The sequence below is a fragment of the Liolophura sinensis genome, chromosome 8 (genome assembly GCF_032854445.1).
Source record: "Liolophura sinensis isolate JHLJ2023 chromosome 8, CUHK_Ljap_v2, whole genome shotgun sequence".
NCBI classification, from domain to species: Eukaryota; Metazoa; Mollusca; class Polyplacophora; order Chitonida; family Chitonidae; genus Liolophura; species Liolophura sinensis.
The window spans coordinates 42,606,707-42,620,357 of NC_088302.1; the positions used below are offsets into that span (position 1 = coordinate 42,606,707).

Genomic DNA, 13,651 nt, shown 5'->3' on the forward strand with positions numbered 1-13,651 from the left:
GGCTAATACAACCTGCCTACTTGATTTTAAAAGTGTGCCTGGTTTATTGATTTACAACTTGCCTACCTGATCCCCCAGTGTACATGGTTTACTTGTTTCTACAACCTGCTTACCTGATTGTGAAAGTGTGCCTGGGTTACTGATTTACAACATGCTTGCATGATTCCCCCAGTGTACCTGGTTTACTGGTTTATACAATCTGCCTACCTGACTGCCCCAGTGTACCTGGTTTACTGGTTTATACAACCTGCCTACCTGATTCCCCCAGTGTACTTGGTTTACTGGTTTATACAACCTGCCTACTTGATTCCCCCAATGTACCTGGTTTACTGGTTTATATAACATCCCTCCCTGATTGTAAAAGTGTACCTGATTTTGCTGATTTACAACATACCTACTTGATTCCCCCAGTGTACATAGCTTACTGGTTTGTACAACATGCTTACCTAATTTTAAAGGTCTACATGGTTTACTGGATACCTACCTGATTCCCTTAGTGTACCTGGTTTACTGATATACAGGATGCCTACCCGATTACCCAAGTGTATCTGGTTTACTGCTTTTCAAACTGCCTCTATGTACTTCATCTCCCCTTCCCCAATCGATTTACTGATTTACACGACTTACCTACTTTATTCCCTCAGTGTGCCTGGTTTACTCATTTATATCACACCTACACGAAGCACGACGTTAAACCTCAAGTACTCACTCACTCACTCACTCACTCACACCTTCACGATCCACCAACCTCTGAATTACTGGTGTAAAGGATGACAAGGCTGATCCACAGAGCTGTAGACCAGAGCATGCATACTTAATTTACACAGTGTAACGCCTCTGAGTGAAGTCATAATTATTTGTATGCTGTCTGTGGATATTAGTCCGTAAAACACAATTAGTACGTGAACCGAAATATGATGTGACTGTCATCACAACTGTCCCTCATTCCACACATGACGCCAGGTGATACACAGCATAAGCAAACTTCACACTTAAACTGAATTAGACTACAAACACAATACAGAGTTAAGGTTTACGTTGGCGGCAGTTCACTTGTCGATTGCATGCCCGTCCAGATCGTTTCCTGGTCAGTACCTACCTTGGGCAAATAGATGGAACCTAAAATTTGCTCCAGTTGACATTTACCTCGCCATTTCTCCGAAAATCTTTTTGAAGAAAGCGGATGTCTCGGCGAATAAACACTGATGAGGAAGAACCGGAGAGTGACGCGATGTGTACATAAGGAATGCAAGCAATTCCAAATGTATATATAACGTCCTAAAAAGCCTCTTCTGAATCAGTTGCCCTGGTGGTATCCCTCTACATCCTAATCCAAACGTCAAGGTAATGTGTCTTACCTTATTTTTCTTTTACAGACATATATATATATATATATATATATATATATATTGTTTCCGTGTAGCTTCTAAGATTTGCGTGTAATAGCCTGTATCCGTTATTGTAAATCACTGATCAATCACTACAGTTGGGTTTTGGATAAATCACCGGGCGCCTTGTTGATTGCTTTTATGTTATGTCATGATGTCTTTACGGCGAGATACAGAAAATTTTATTGTAATAATAACAATGAGGTATTTGCATGGAAAAAAAACACGCGAAGCTCAGAAAAAGGAAACAAAAAGAACTAAAAAAAAATACAGCCGACAGTAAATCTGATAGAGGCAACAAGACAGAACCAAGAAAACTAAAGAACATAGCCCACAGAAAAATGACCAGAGACCAGAGGAACGGAGAAACCCCAGAAAAACGGACAAAGAAGACAGGACATGGGCGAGAGAAAGCCTTACAACGCTTAGAGAAGTGGTATCAAAAGACCAGACATCATATGGCAGAGCCCGTGGAATACCGGACAGCCTGTAGATCAGGACCCAAGATGTATAGTTATTTGTATCAAAGATTCCAACTCAGGGATCAACGGCTAGCCGTTTGTTTGTATAAAACATTACGTTTCTCAGTCAGCGATGGCTCTTGATACAAATCCTTAAAACCGCATGTTTGTCTCCATTGTGCACTAGTGGTGATGATTTAACAATACACGTAACAGTAGCTTTTTATTTCTCGCTGTGCAATTTACGATGTGACGTATTACACAAAGGCACTTGCTGGCTTCCTATCCGGCCGTAAGTGGGAAGGTCTTCAAGCAAGCGTCGGATGGTCGTGAGTTTCCCCCGGTTCTTCCCGGTCTCCACCCCCCATAATGCTGGCCGCCGTATTATAAGTGAAATATTCTTGATTACTCTGTAAAACACCAATCAAATAAATAAACATTATATTCTTCTTGGGGCAATACAATTGGCTTTAAATTGCTGTTTTCCTAAGTCCGGAGCTACATACACATACTGTCTGTCACCTTTCTTGCCAAAGTGTTAGTTCAAAGCTGCTTCCTTGATTTTCACGTAAACGAGTGACTCTTTGATTCCTTTCCGTGCAATTTCTTCATTATTTGAAATGAAGCTTCAAATGTTTGCCTTTTGTTTTCGTGCTCCTGATAGCCCTTTGTCGTCGCCCTGTTTCTTTGTTCCGCAATTCCTGTAGATGTTGTACTTCTTTGTTTGTTTGTTTTTTTCTGTTTTACGTGTAACTAGTCGATACTGATAGCTGTTGTTCTGTTTTCGATTTTTCTGTTTTTATACTTTAAGTCCAACCCATTAGTCAGTGCCCACATTTCGGTATTACTAGATACTATTGGCCATTAGTATTAGTTACCGGTTTATTTCACCCGTGATGCCACAGCTGATGTCGTTTTATATAACTAGTCGATCTGTTCCGAACGATTTTCGTTCAATAGCTGCTGCCCTGGTTAATTACAATGTTAGTGGTTAATTATTACTCTAAAGTTAGCCGTCACGATGCTGGCATTTTCCATGTTTGTCGCCAAGTCTTATCTTGTTATTTTTATTGTTATATTCAACTGTTTGAGTGTTTAGGATGAGTCTTCGAGTAATAACTTGTGGGCGTTTTGTTTTTCTCATACTGTTTGTTGATTATATTTCAGATGAAGCTTACGCTGATAGCTGTTGCCCTAGTTTCCTTGCTACTCGTCCACGAGACAGAATCAGGTTGGATTCGTTTTAGGCGAATCGGAAGAGCCATTGCCCGTGCCTGGAAACCCGCTTGCTCATTGACATGTCCTAGAATCTGCACGAAAGGATTTTTATGCAAGTTTGGCTGTGGGGCTTTGTGTGGCAAGAGGAAGAGGGCGGTAAGATCCATACTCCTACAACTGTAATAGGAAGAGCAGAATGGAGAGTAAAACTTATGCATCGAGGACAGGGTCATATACTTGGCATAATAAGACTTAAGCAGGATTAAGTTTTAAAAAAATGCAGTGGGGTAAAAAGTAATTTATTAGTCGTCAGTGATCAAGAATTGCTCAAAATTATCCGACTATTATTCTCACGACAGACACATCCTTACATAGCATTAGCATCTCGTTATATTATTTATACATTTACTTATTTGATTGGTGTTTTATGCCGTATTCAAGAATATTTCACATATACGATGGCAGCCAGCATTATGATGAGATCAAACCGCACAGAGCTCGGGGATAACCCACGATCATCGGCTCGTTGCTGAGAGAAAGTCCCACCTACGGCCAGACAGGAAGCCGCCATGAACTAGACTTGAACTCACATGTACATATAGACGTACATGTAGACGGCTGCACTAAAATCTTGTACACATCAAACAACTCTACGTGTTTATACCACCCGTGTTGACAGGCTTTCAAACAGGGCGTCCACGTCACTCGGCTGCCAAGGAACTTTGACTTTTACGACCTGAGCGATGATGACTTCGTCAGTCTTCAGGAAATTGCAACCACACTAGGCCACTCTGTGAACGAAGTTGATCTGATCGTCGCCTTCAACGCTACTGATACCAACCGTAAGTATTACAACTGTAGCGTATATACGTTTGATGGATTGGAATTCAATGGTGTTTTAAAAAAATTGGTGTCATTTCACGAAGGTATTTCCGAATGATTAATAGTGCCGCTTCACTTAAACGCCATACGGAAGACACAAGACAACACACCTTGCCCATTGAGTCAAATTACCTTGACATGGGATCAATCAGCTCTTGGCATATCCCTTCCCATTGAGTACCGGTGCTGAAGTACCAAATTTGCCGAGTTCAACGTTTTTGGTCTTGCTAGGCAAGGCGGACCCTTTACCACTTGACTGCCTTAGAGCCGTTGTGTTTAAGAATGTTTTAGAGATTCAGACTACTGTACAGTTCTTTCAACCTCAGCAGTATTGTACCACACATGGGTATGTTTGTATTTTGAACCTTTCAGTTTCTACACGGTGGTCTTAATCCACTCTCTAGATGAGATTGAACTTTTGCTCGCTGCGTATTCATGGGTCATGAAGATAAGTTAAAAACATTATTAAAATTGTATACGAAGACAGCTTTGGAACTTTCCTTACATAACATTTCTCATTTTAACATTTGCAGAAGACGGCAAGCTGACTGAAGAGGAACTGTTATCATCAAAGGTGTTTGTGTTTGGTGAGTTGGTTATTTGACTGTGAGGTTAATATCAAACCCAGTTAATGTCAGCTTTATGTGAATCTTGCACGCTAAAATTTCTGTTACAGTTTAGGAAGGTGTTCTGGTGTTCATTTATAAAAGCTGTGTATGGTAGCTGAAGAGACATGGATATTTCAGCAAACATGCAAGATGCTTGCATATTTATGTTTGGGACATTTTCAATCAAAGCAAATAGTCCAGTAAGCATGACTGTGTTTGCATTATGTGTTAAAAACCGATCAACGAAACACTTGTGCTTAGTGTGTACACTCCATTTTGGGATCAGTCCCCAAACTGGTGCGGCTAGAAAACACACTGGCTTTGGAGTTTCAGTGAAAACACATCACTACACATGCGAATCTGCACATCTGTATCGTTTTATGCAGCATTTGAGGCTATTTCACTCGTGTTACAGTATATACTTTTACTTTAAATCCATCTTTTGATGTTTTGCAGCTGATGGCCCGGTTGAGCCCGACACCACACTTCCCCCACTGACCACACTTCCCCTGACCACACTTCCCCCACTGACCACTAATGATACTGTCACTGAACCCTGAATGACCGGACCTCGATATGGTCGACCGCTCTATCCGACCACATGCTGATTTTGTTAGTTCTGTTCACATAGCATATATTATTTTTCCAATATTTCCAAACTGCTGTAATTTGACACCATTTTTATTCGGTGTTTCACGGACAAATTAAAAAATTGGAATAAAAATATTTTCCTGTCTTTGTCTTTTTTGTGTGACTTCAAAGTTTTTAAGGCTTATCGATCACATAAATGTATGTCTTCATCAGGAAAGGTTGCTGAGACAGTCTCAAGTTAGAAGATCTTTAGAAGAAAAAGATTGATTCTGTCCGGAAAAAAATTTGAAGATGTTTTAAAATTTTTAAGATGTTCAATTTGTGACTTGTATTATGGTAATGAATATCTGTATAGCTTGAGTTATATAAAAAATAAAGTCAGTGAAAGTGCTCACACAGGCCCTTTATGTTTTCTGTTTGTTCGTGCGACTAAGCTGCATTCCAGTCACATATGTACCGATGAATTAATCAAGGACTATGTAGTTAATGACGCCTTTTGGTTTTACCCACCTGTAAACAGATTTACTTGTAACTATGTTCCAGAAGTTATACCGAAGTTATAAAGAGGTGATTAGGTCAAAATTTATCAGCACCAGTCCAGTCGAATTTTTACCATTATATTAGATTAGTTCAAATAAAAACCTTTCACAAAATATTGGAAATGTCTGTGCACGTGTTACCGTTCAGAATTGGTATTAGAGTTTCTCATATTTATAAAGCGGGGCGTATTATACATTGTGTAACTTTCTAAAACTTTAATATTATTTTAACACGATGAATATTACAGGTACGAGTCAAATATTTAAAGAGAAAATACAGTCTGCCACTATATATACATAGGAAAAATGATATAGGACACAGTTATCACAGAAAAGTATGTAAAAAATTCTGTACAGTTTTAAAAGTCGAGAAGATGAAGTTCATGGCACTGACGGAAAATTCACAGTTCAGTAGCAATGTTGTAGAAGTCCCTAAGAACTTGGCCAATCAATAGTGTTGAAAGCGTCACGTGATAACTGGCTGTCACGTCAAAACACCTATCACCTCTCGACGTTTGGTTTCTTCTAGTGGACAGACAGATATCGGTGCAATAAATTGGATTTTGCGGTTAGTTTAAGTGTTAAACTGATGCATTTGAACTACACCGTTATGAGTAAAGAACTGAGAACGGCTGTCTGTGTCGCAAGGTGTACTTGTTGGCCAGATTACTGCAATAACTGGTTGGGGTGAGCTGGCTTGGGAGAGTCATTGCTTGAAGAAATATATTGTGACTTCGCATTATTTTCCCTTACCAAAGTCAAATTCATTACGAAAATATCGTCCCAAAATCTTAATAAAAGGATCTATTATCAGTCAGAAGGTCATGCTATGTTCGGTAAATTCCCTAAAGTCGGTAGAGCCAGCTAGGGCAAACGCTTACACCCATCCAGGATGAGGACGAGCAGGACCGCTAAAACACGACGTTTGTGTCAACTGGCATTACTATGACCGAGAGCCAAACTAAAAGAAACATCGGCACTTTTAACAGAGCAGACCTAATACTCTTTAGTTGGGCTTCAGACGTTTTTGTGACGTCACTATCGATGGCTATAAAAAAATGACAAAATGGCGTCACCAAGTGAGTGTGGGTTTTTAACACACAGGTACTGACCATTGTTTGCTATTTATTTTGTTCATAAATGGTGTAGAGCTTTTAATATATTTTAGAAAATTTCTGAAATACTAATTTATTAATTTAGCTTTAGTGGCTGACTTTATGTTGACTATAAAGAAAGATAATAATTTGAGCTATTCTTAGTAAATACAGGACTTTTGGTTTGATCTCTACATAGCCTCTTTAAATGAGATGCTTTGCTGTAAATGCTGATCATAAAATTTGCGGTTGTTGTTCTAGAAAGAACTTCTCGACAATCCCTCACTCTAACGAACAGCTTTACGTTGTGTACATATTTATGCATCGTGAATAAAATAAGGCGATTTACAAGGAAATATACGAAAAATTAATTTACGATGATGAGCGATATTTAGGTCAAAAAACTGGAATATACATTGCTGGGGGGCTCCTAGGTCATTGCGCCGCGCTGGCACGCCAATCACCTCGGCCACGGGGCCCCCTGAATTACTAAAAGATGATAACTTGATGCTTGTTTACCATTTTAGGCAGGTACGTGATTATTTGTTCTCATTCCATTTACAACATCTCCATGAATTTCAAGATTAAAAGACGTTAAGGACAACAGCAGAAATAACGATTAACAGAACAACCATAAACAACCGTATCTAAAAATACATCTGCACATTTAAAAAAATCTCCTTTCATGTGATAAATTCTCATTCTACGAGATAAATTCAGTGCAATTTATCTACAAGGTGTATAAGTGTGAAATTATTTTTCACCTTATTCTGCACTTTTTTTTATCTCTTCATGTAATATCGCATGTGACTGAGCCTATAAATAATCCAATGTGATATTGCATCATCATGATACGATGAAAAAATAATTATACTGCATATGGCGAATTTAGTAAATGTAAGCACATGTATGTAAATCAACACAGATAGGGTCTGTAAAAGTTTTACACTAGAAGATGCATCTACAGAGAAGCTTTCATCATTCTTGATCATGTGTTGTTCTCGGTTTTAATGATTATACAGTATAAGATGGGAGTCTCTTGTTTTAGCAGTTTAATGGTTTCTGTTATCAAGTATAAAAATTGACCAATTAGTGATGTCTCTTGTTCAAGCTCTTGTTGGTACGGTTTTGGCTTTGTGTCAACAGGTTTGTCGTGTTGTTGGAGCTGCGTGGGGCTTTCCCTGCCTCTACCCGGCTTCCACCACCTATGTAAATTATCCCCCCATTTCAGCGAAATAGCCGTCAGTTTGTCATACCAATCAAGTTAACAAATACTTGGAAAGTCTTCTAACGTAAAAGATGTTACATAATGTACTACATATGTTTATTTCGAAAGTCAAACCTTTGAAGTAATCACCATTAGCAACAAGACAACGAGGATAATGTCAATAACTATGATGTCAATAGGGACAAGAGGAATGAAAATAATGAGAATAATGACAATACGAATAAACACATTGGGGGTAATTGATGTTTTTATACCAATACAGGCACACATATACAGAGTCTTGCAAGACTGTCTGATCATTTCAGTAGCCTAATGGCTAGAGTGCCTACAAGTCGGGAGATTCGGGATCAAACCCGGGTCGGGTTATTCCCAAGACATTAAAAATGGTACAAGTTGCTGCCTCGTTTATTCCTCAGCACTGAGAGATTAGAGTAAAAATAATAGGACTGATTGACCCGGTGTCAGTGTAATGTCACTTTTTCACTCAGGCACAAAGAAAGCAAAACAAAATGACAACATATGTTTAGTAAAAATCGTGTCAAAACTGATCTCGAAATTACATGTATTTAAAGGTTCCTCGATGCATGAAAGTAAAGTGAAATAAAAAGAAACATCCTTCAAAAAAAAAACGAACGAAACTCGCTGCATAGAAATAATATCGCTTATCAATTTAAAATATAGATTTTTACAGTTAAATTATAGTTCATCTTGAACTGGTGGGCTTATACCAAATAGAATAATTTCAGTTCTTCACTCAATCACACAGAAAGCAAAACCAAAAAGACAACATATGCTTAGTAAAAATCATGGAAATTACATGTATTTAAAGGTTCCTCGGTTCATGAAAGTAAAATAAAACTAAACATCCTTCGAACGACACGAACGCAGCTCGCTGCATGGAAAAACATCGGTTATCAATTTAAAATATAGATTTCTTCAAACTGAACAGTTTAATTCAAATTTATCTTGAACTAGTGGGCTTATACCAAATAGATTCCAACAGTGTACTTGTTCACTGGTTTATACAACATGCCTACCTGATTACCTGGTTTACTGGTTTATACAACATGTCTACCTGATTACATTAGTGTACCTGGTTTACTGGTTTATATAACATTCCTGTCTGATTACCTTTGTGTACCTGGTTTACTGGTTTATACAACATGCCTGCCTGGTTTCACCAGTGTACCTGGATTACAGGTTTATACAACATGCCTATCTGATTCCCCCAGTGTACCTGGTTAACTGGTTTAAACAGCCTGCCTACCTGATCCCCCCAGTGTACCTGGTTAACTGGTTCATATAGCATGCCTACATGATTGTAAAAGTGTACCTGGTTTACCGATTTACAACATGCCTGCCTGGTTCCCCCAGTGTACCTGGTTTACTGGTTTATATAACATGCCTGCCTTGTTCCCCCAATCTACCTGGTTTACTACATGTAGTTTCTACAACATGTCTACCTGATTACATTAGTGTACCTGGTTTACTGGATTATATAACATTCCTGTCTGATTACCTTTGTGTACCTGGTTTACTGGTTTATATAACATGCCTGCCTGGTTCCCCCAGTGTACCTGGATTACAGGTTTATACAACATGCCTACCTGATTCCCCCAGTGTACCTGGTTAACTGGTTTAAACAGCCTGCCTACCTGATTCCCCCAGTGTACCTGGTTAACTGGTTTATATAGCATGCCTACATGATTGTAAAAGTGTACCTGGTTTATTGATTTACAACATGTCTACCTGATTCCCCCAGTGTACCTGGTTTACTGGTTTCTACAACATGCCTGCCTGATTCCCCCAGTGTACCTAGTTAACTGATTTATATAGCATGCCTACATGATTGTAAAAGTGTACCTGGTTTATTGATTTATAACATGCCCACTTGATTCCACCATTGTACATGGCTTACTGGTTTATACATGCCTACCGAATTTTAAAAGTCTACCTGGTTTACTTGTTTACTGGATGCCTACCTGATTCCCTCAGTGTACCTGGTTTATTCGTGTGTGCCATGCATACCTGATTCCCCCAGGGGGCCTCCGTGTCCATGAGGGTTAGCAGGCCAGCACGGCGCAATGACCTAGAAGCCCCCTACCAATGCTCTCGCTGTGAGTTCAAGTCCAGCTCATACTCTGACAATACGTGGGAAGGGCTGTCAATAACCTGTGGATGGTTGTGGGTTTACACCGGGTTCTGCACGGTTTCCCCCCAACATAATGTTGGCCGTTTTCACATAAGTGAAATGTTCTTGAGTACAGCGTAAAACACCAGTTAAATATATACAATAAATAAATAAATGATTCCCCCAGTGTACCTGGTTTACTGGTTTCTACAACTTGTCTGCCTGATTACCAAAGTGTACCTGGTTTACTGATACACAGCATGCCTACCTGGTTAGTGTACCCGGTCTGATTGGTTACAGCATGCCTACCTGATTCCTCTAGCATGCCTGGTTTACTGATGTACAGCATGCCTACCCGGCAGATTCTTCAAGTGTGCCTTGGTTTACTGGTTTACACATGCTTATATGTACTTCATCTCCACTTTCCCAGTGGATTTAATGATTTACACAGCTTACCTACTTTATTCCCTTAGTGTGCCAGGTTTACTGTTTTATTTCACACCTACATGAATCACCAACCCCTGATTTACAGCTGTTAAGGATGACTTACTGTTCCGATCATTATGTATGCATGTACCTTGAGCTCATTCAAATTAAGACGACATATTTTCATGCATTCCGTGTATATTTCTCTTAAAGTATACCTGCAAGATCTAACAAGTGTTATTATCTTGGACTAACTTCCGCATTACCTAACTGGTCCACCGTGTTCAGAGTACCAGAAATTTATTGCCAATAACCCTCCTTGTTTGAATTACCAATTCGTCTACGTATACGCCTTGCCTAACGTAAACCAGGCTGATCCACAGAGCTGCAGACCAGAGCCTCGGACTCCACATGCACATACAGCATGGATACTAAATTTACACAGTGTAACCCCTTGAGTGAAGTCATAATTATTTGTATGCTGTCTGTGGATATTAGTCCGTAAAACACAATTAGTACGTGAACCGAAATATGCATGTGACTGTCATCACGGCTGTCCTTAATTCCACACATGACACGAGGTGATGGCAGGCAGTACAAAGCATAAGCAAACTTTACATTTAAACTGAATTAAATAACAAACACAACACTGAGTTAAGGTTTACGTTGGCGGCGGTTCACTTGTCGATTGCATGCCCGTCCAGATCGTTTCCTGGTCAGTACCTACCTTGGGCAAATAGATGGAACCTAAAATGTGCTCCAGTTGACATTTACTTCGCCATTTCTCTGAAAATCTTTTTGAAGAAAGCTGATGTCTCGGCGAATAAACAATGATGAGGAAGAACCTTAGACTGATGCGATGCATACTTAAGGAATACAAGCAATTTGAAATGTATAAATACCGTCCTCAAAAGTCACTTTTGAATCAGTTGTCCTGGTGGTATCCCTGTACATTCTACTCCAAACGTCAAGGTAATGTGTCTAAGCATATTTTTGTTTTACATACTAAGATATATTTTGTCTCCGTGTAGCTTCTAAGATTTCCAGTAATAACAGTTCTTTCAGTTCGTGTCTTGATACCACTTTTATAAGGCATGATGTCTTTACGACGAGATGAAGAAAATTTCATTTTTATAATAACATTGGGGAACATGGACAGAAAAAAACCAGGCAAAGCTCAGAAAAGAAAGAAACAGAAAGAAAAAAAACAACCGACACAGCCTGGAGAAAACCTGATAGAGGCAGCAAGGCAGAACCAAGAGAACCAAAAAACATAGCCCACAGAAAAATGGCCAAAGCCCAGAGGACAGCCTATAGATCAGGGCTTAAGGTGTATAGTTAGCTGTACTTGAAAGATTCGACCATTCTAACTCAGGGGTCAACGACTGGCCGTTTGTACAAAACATTAGGCCTCTCGGTCAGCGAAGGCTCCTGATACAAATCCCCAACACTGGAAGGTAGTCGCGTAAATTCTCCATTGTGTACTAGTGGTGATAATTTAAAAATACACGAAACTGTAGATTTTTTTTCTTACTGTGCAATTTACGATGTGACTTATTATATAAAGGTACATAAAATTCTTCTTGGGGCAATACAGGGTCTTCCATGACTCAGTTGGATAGCCCGTTAGCGCAGCGTAATGACCGAGAAGCCCCTCACGAATTCGGTCCCTGTGACTTCCTCTCGGCCGTACATGGGAAGGTCATGCAGCAACCTGAGGATCGTCGTGGGTTTCCTCCGGTTTTTTCCAACCATAATGCTGACCGCCGTTGTATAAGTGAAATGTTCTTGAGTACGGCGTAAAACACCAATCAAATAAATAAAAAAATGAATCCTTGAGCACTACAAATGGCACTAAACTGCTGTTTTCCTAAGGCCGAAACTACATACATGCACTGTCTGTCATCTGTCTTGCTGAAACATAAGTTCAAAGCAGCGTCTCTAATTTTTTACTAAATAAGCAAGTGACTCTTTGAATCCATCATGTGCAATTTCTTGATTTTTTAAAATGAAGCTTTAAATGTTTGCCTTTTGTTTTCGTGCTCCTCATAGCCCTTTGTTATTGCCCTGTTTCTTTGTTCCACAATTCCTTTGCATTGTGTACTTCTTTGTTTGCTTGGGGTTTTTTGTTGTTGTTGTTTTATTGCAATTGGTCGCTTTCTTTCACTTGAGGCATTCAGTGATAGCTGTTGTTCAGTTTTCGATTTATCTGTTTTTATGCTTAAGTCCAGGCTTTTAGTCAGTGACCTCTTTTCGATTTTACTAGATACTATTTGTCATTACACTGGTTTCCGCGTTATGGGTTAATTGTACACGTGATGCCACAGCTGATGTCATATTATATAACTAGTCGACCTGAACACCTAATGACCGGACACTGATACGGTCGACGGCTCTATCTGATCACATGCTGATTTTGTTAGTTCTGTTCATATGGCATACATTATCTAACCAATATTTCCAAACTGCTGTAAGTAAATGGAATAAAAATATTTTTCATGTCTCTATGTTTTTTTTTAGTGACTTATCGATCACATAAATGTATGTCTTCATCAGGAAAGGTTGCTGTGACAGTCTCACAAGTTAGACGATCTTTAGTAGAAAAAAGACTGATTCTGTCCGGAAAACAAAATTTGAAGATGTTTAAGATGTCAAATTTGTGCCTTGTATCAATGTAATGAATGTCTGTATAGCCTGACATGGAAGTGCTCATACAGGATCTTTATGTTTTCTGTTTGTTCGTGCGATTCCAAACCGCTCCCCCCCCCCCAAAGACCAAGCTGCATTCTATTCGCATATGTACCGGTGATTTCTACAAGAACTATGCAGTTTATGACGCCTGTTGATTTTACCCATTTCTAAAGAGATTTACTTGTAACGAGAGTAAAGGAGTTATACCAGAGATGAAAGGCAAAGCATTAATCAGCACAAATCCCGTCGAATTTTTACCACTATTTTACATTAGTCCAAATAAAAACCTTAAAAAAAATATCGAAAATGTCTGTGCACGTGTTACCTTTCAGAATTGGTAAAAGTGTTCCTAATATTTATATATTATACATCGTGTCAATTCCTAAAACTTTAG

The 13,651-nt window shown here is 39.1% G+C and overlaps 1 protein-coding gene across 1 annotated transcript; it reads left to right on the forward strand.

Annotated features, from left to right (window-relative positions):
- The first annotated feature begins 1,318 nt into the window (after window positions 1–1,318).
- Window positions 1,319–5,522, forward strand: LOC135474084 (EF-hand calcium-binding domain-containing protein 1-like). The gene is made up of 5 exons (XM_064754088.1): window positions 1,319–1,344; window positions 3,017–3,223; window positions 3,747–3,909; window positions 4,483–4,536; window positions 5,014–5,522. Exons 2-5 carry the CDS (start codon window positions 3,017–3,019, stop codon window positions 5,115–5,117), a joined length of 528 nt encoding a protein of 175 aa, XP_064610158.1. The 5' UTR covers window positions 1,319–1,344; the 3' UTR covers window positions 5,118–5,522.
- Window positions 5,523–13,651: the final 8,129 nt, after the last annotated feature.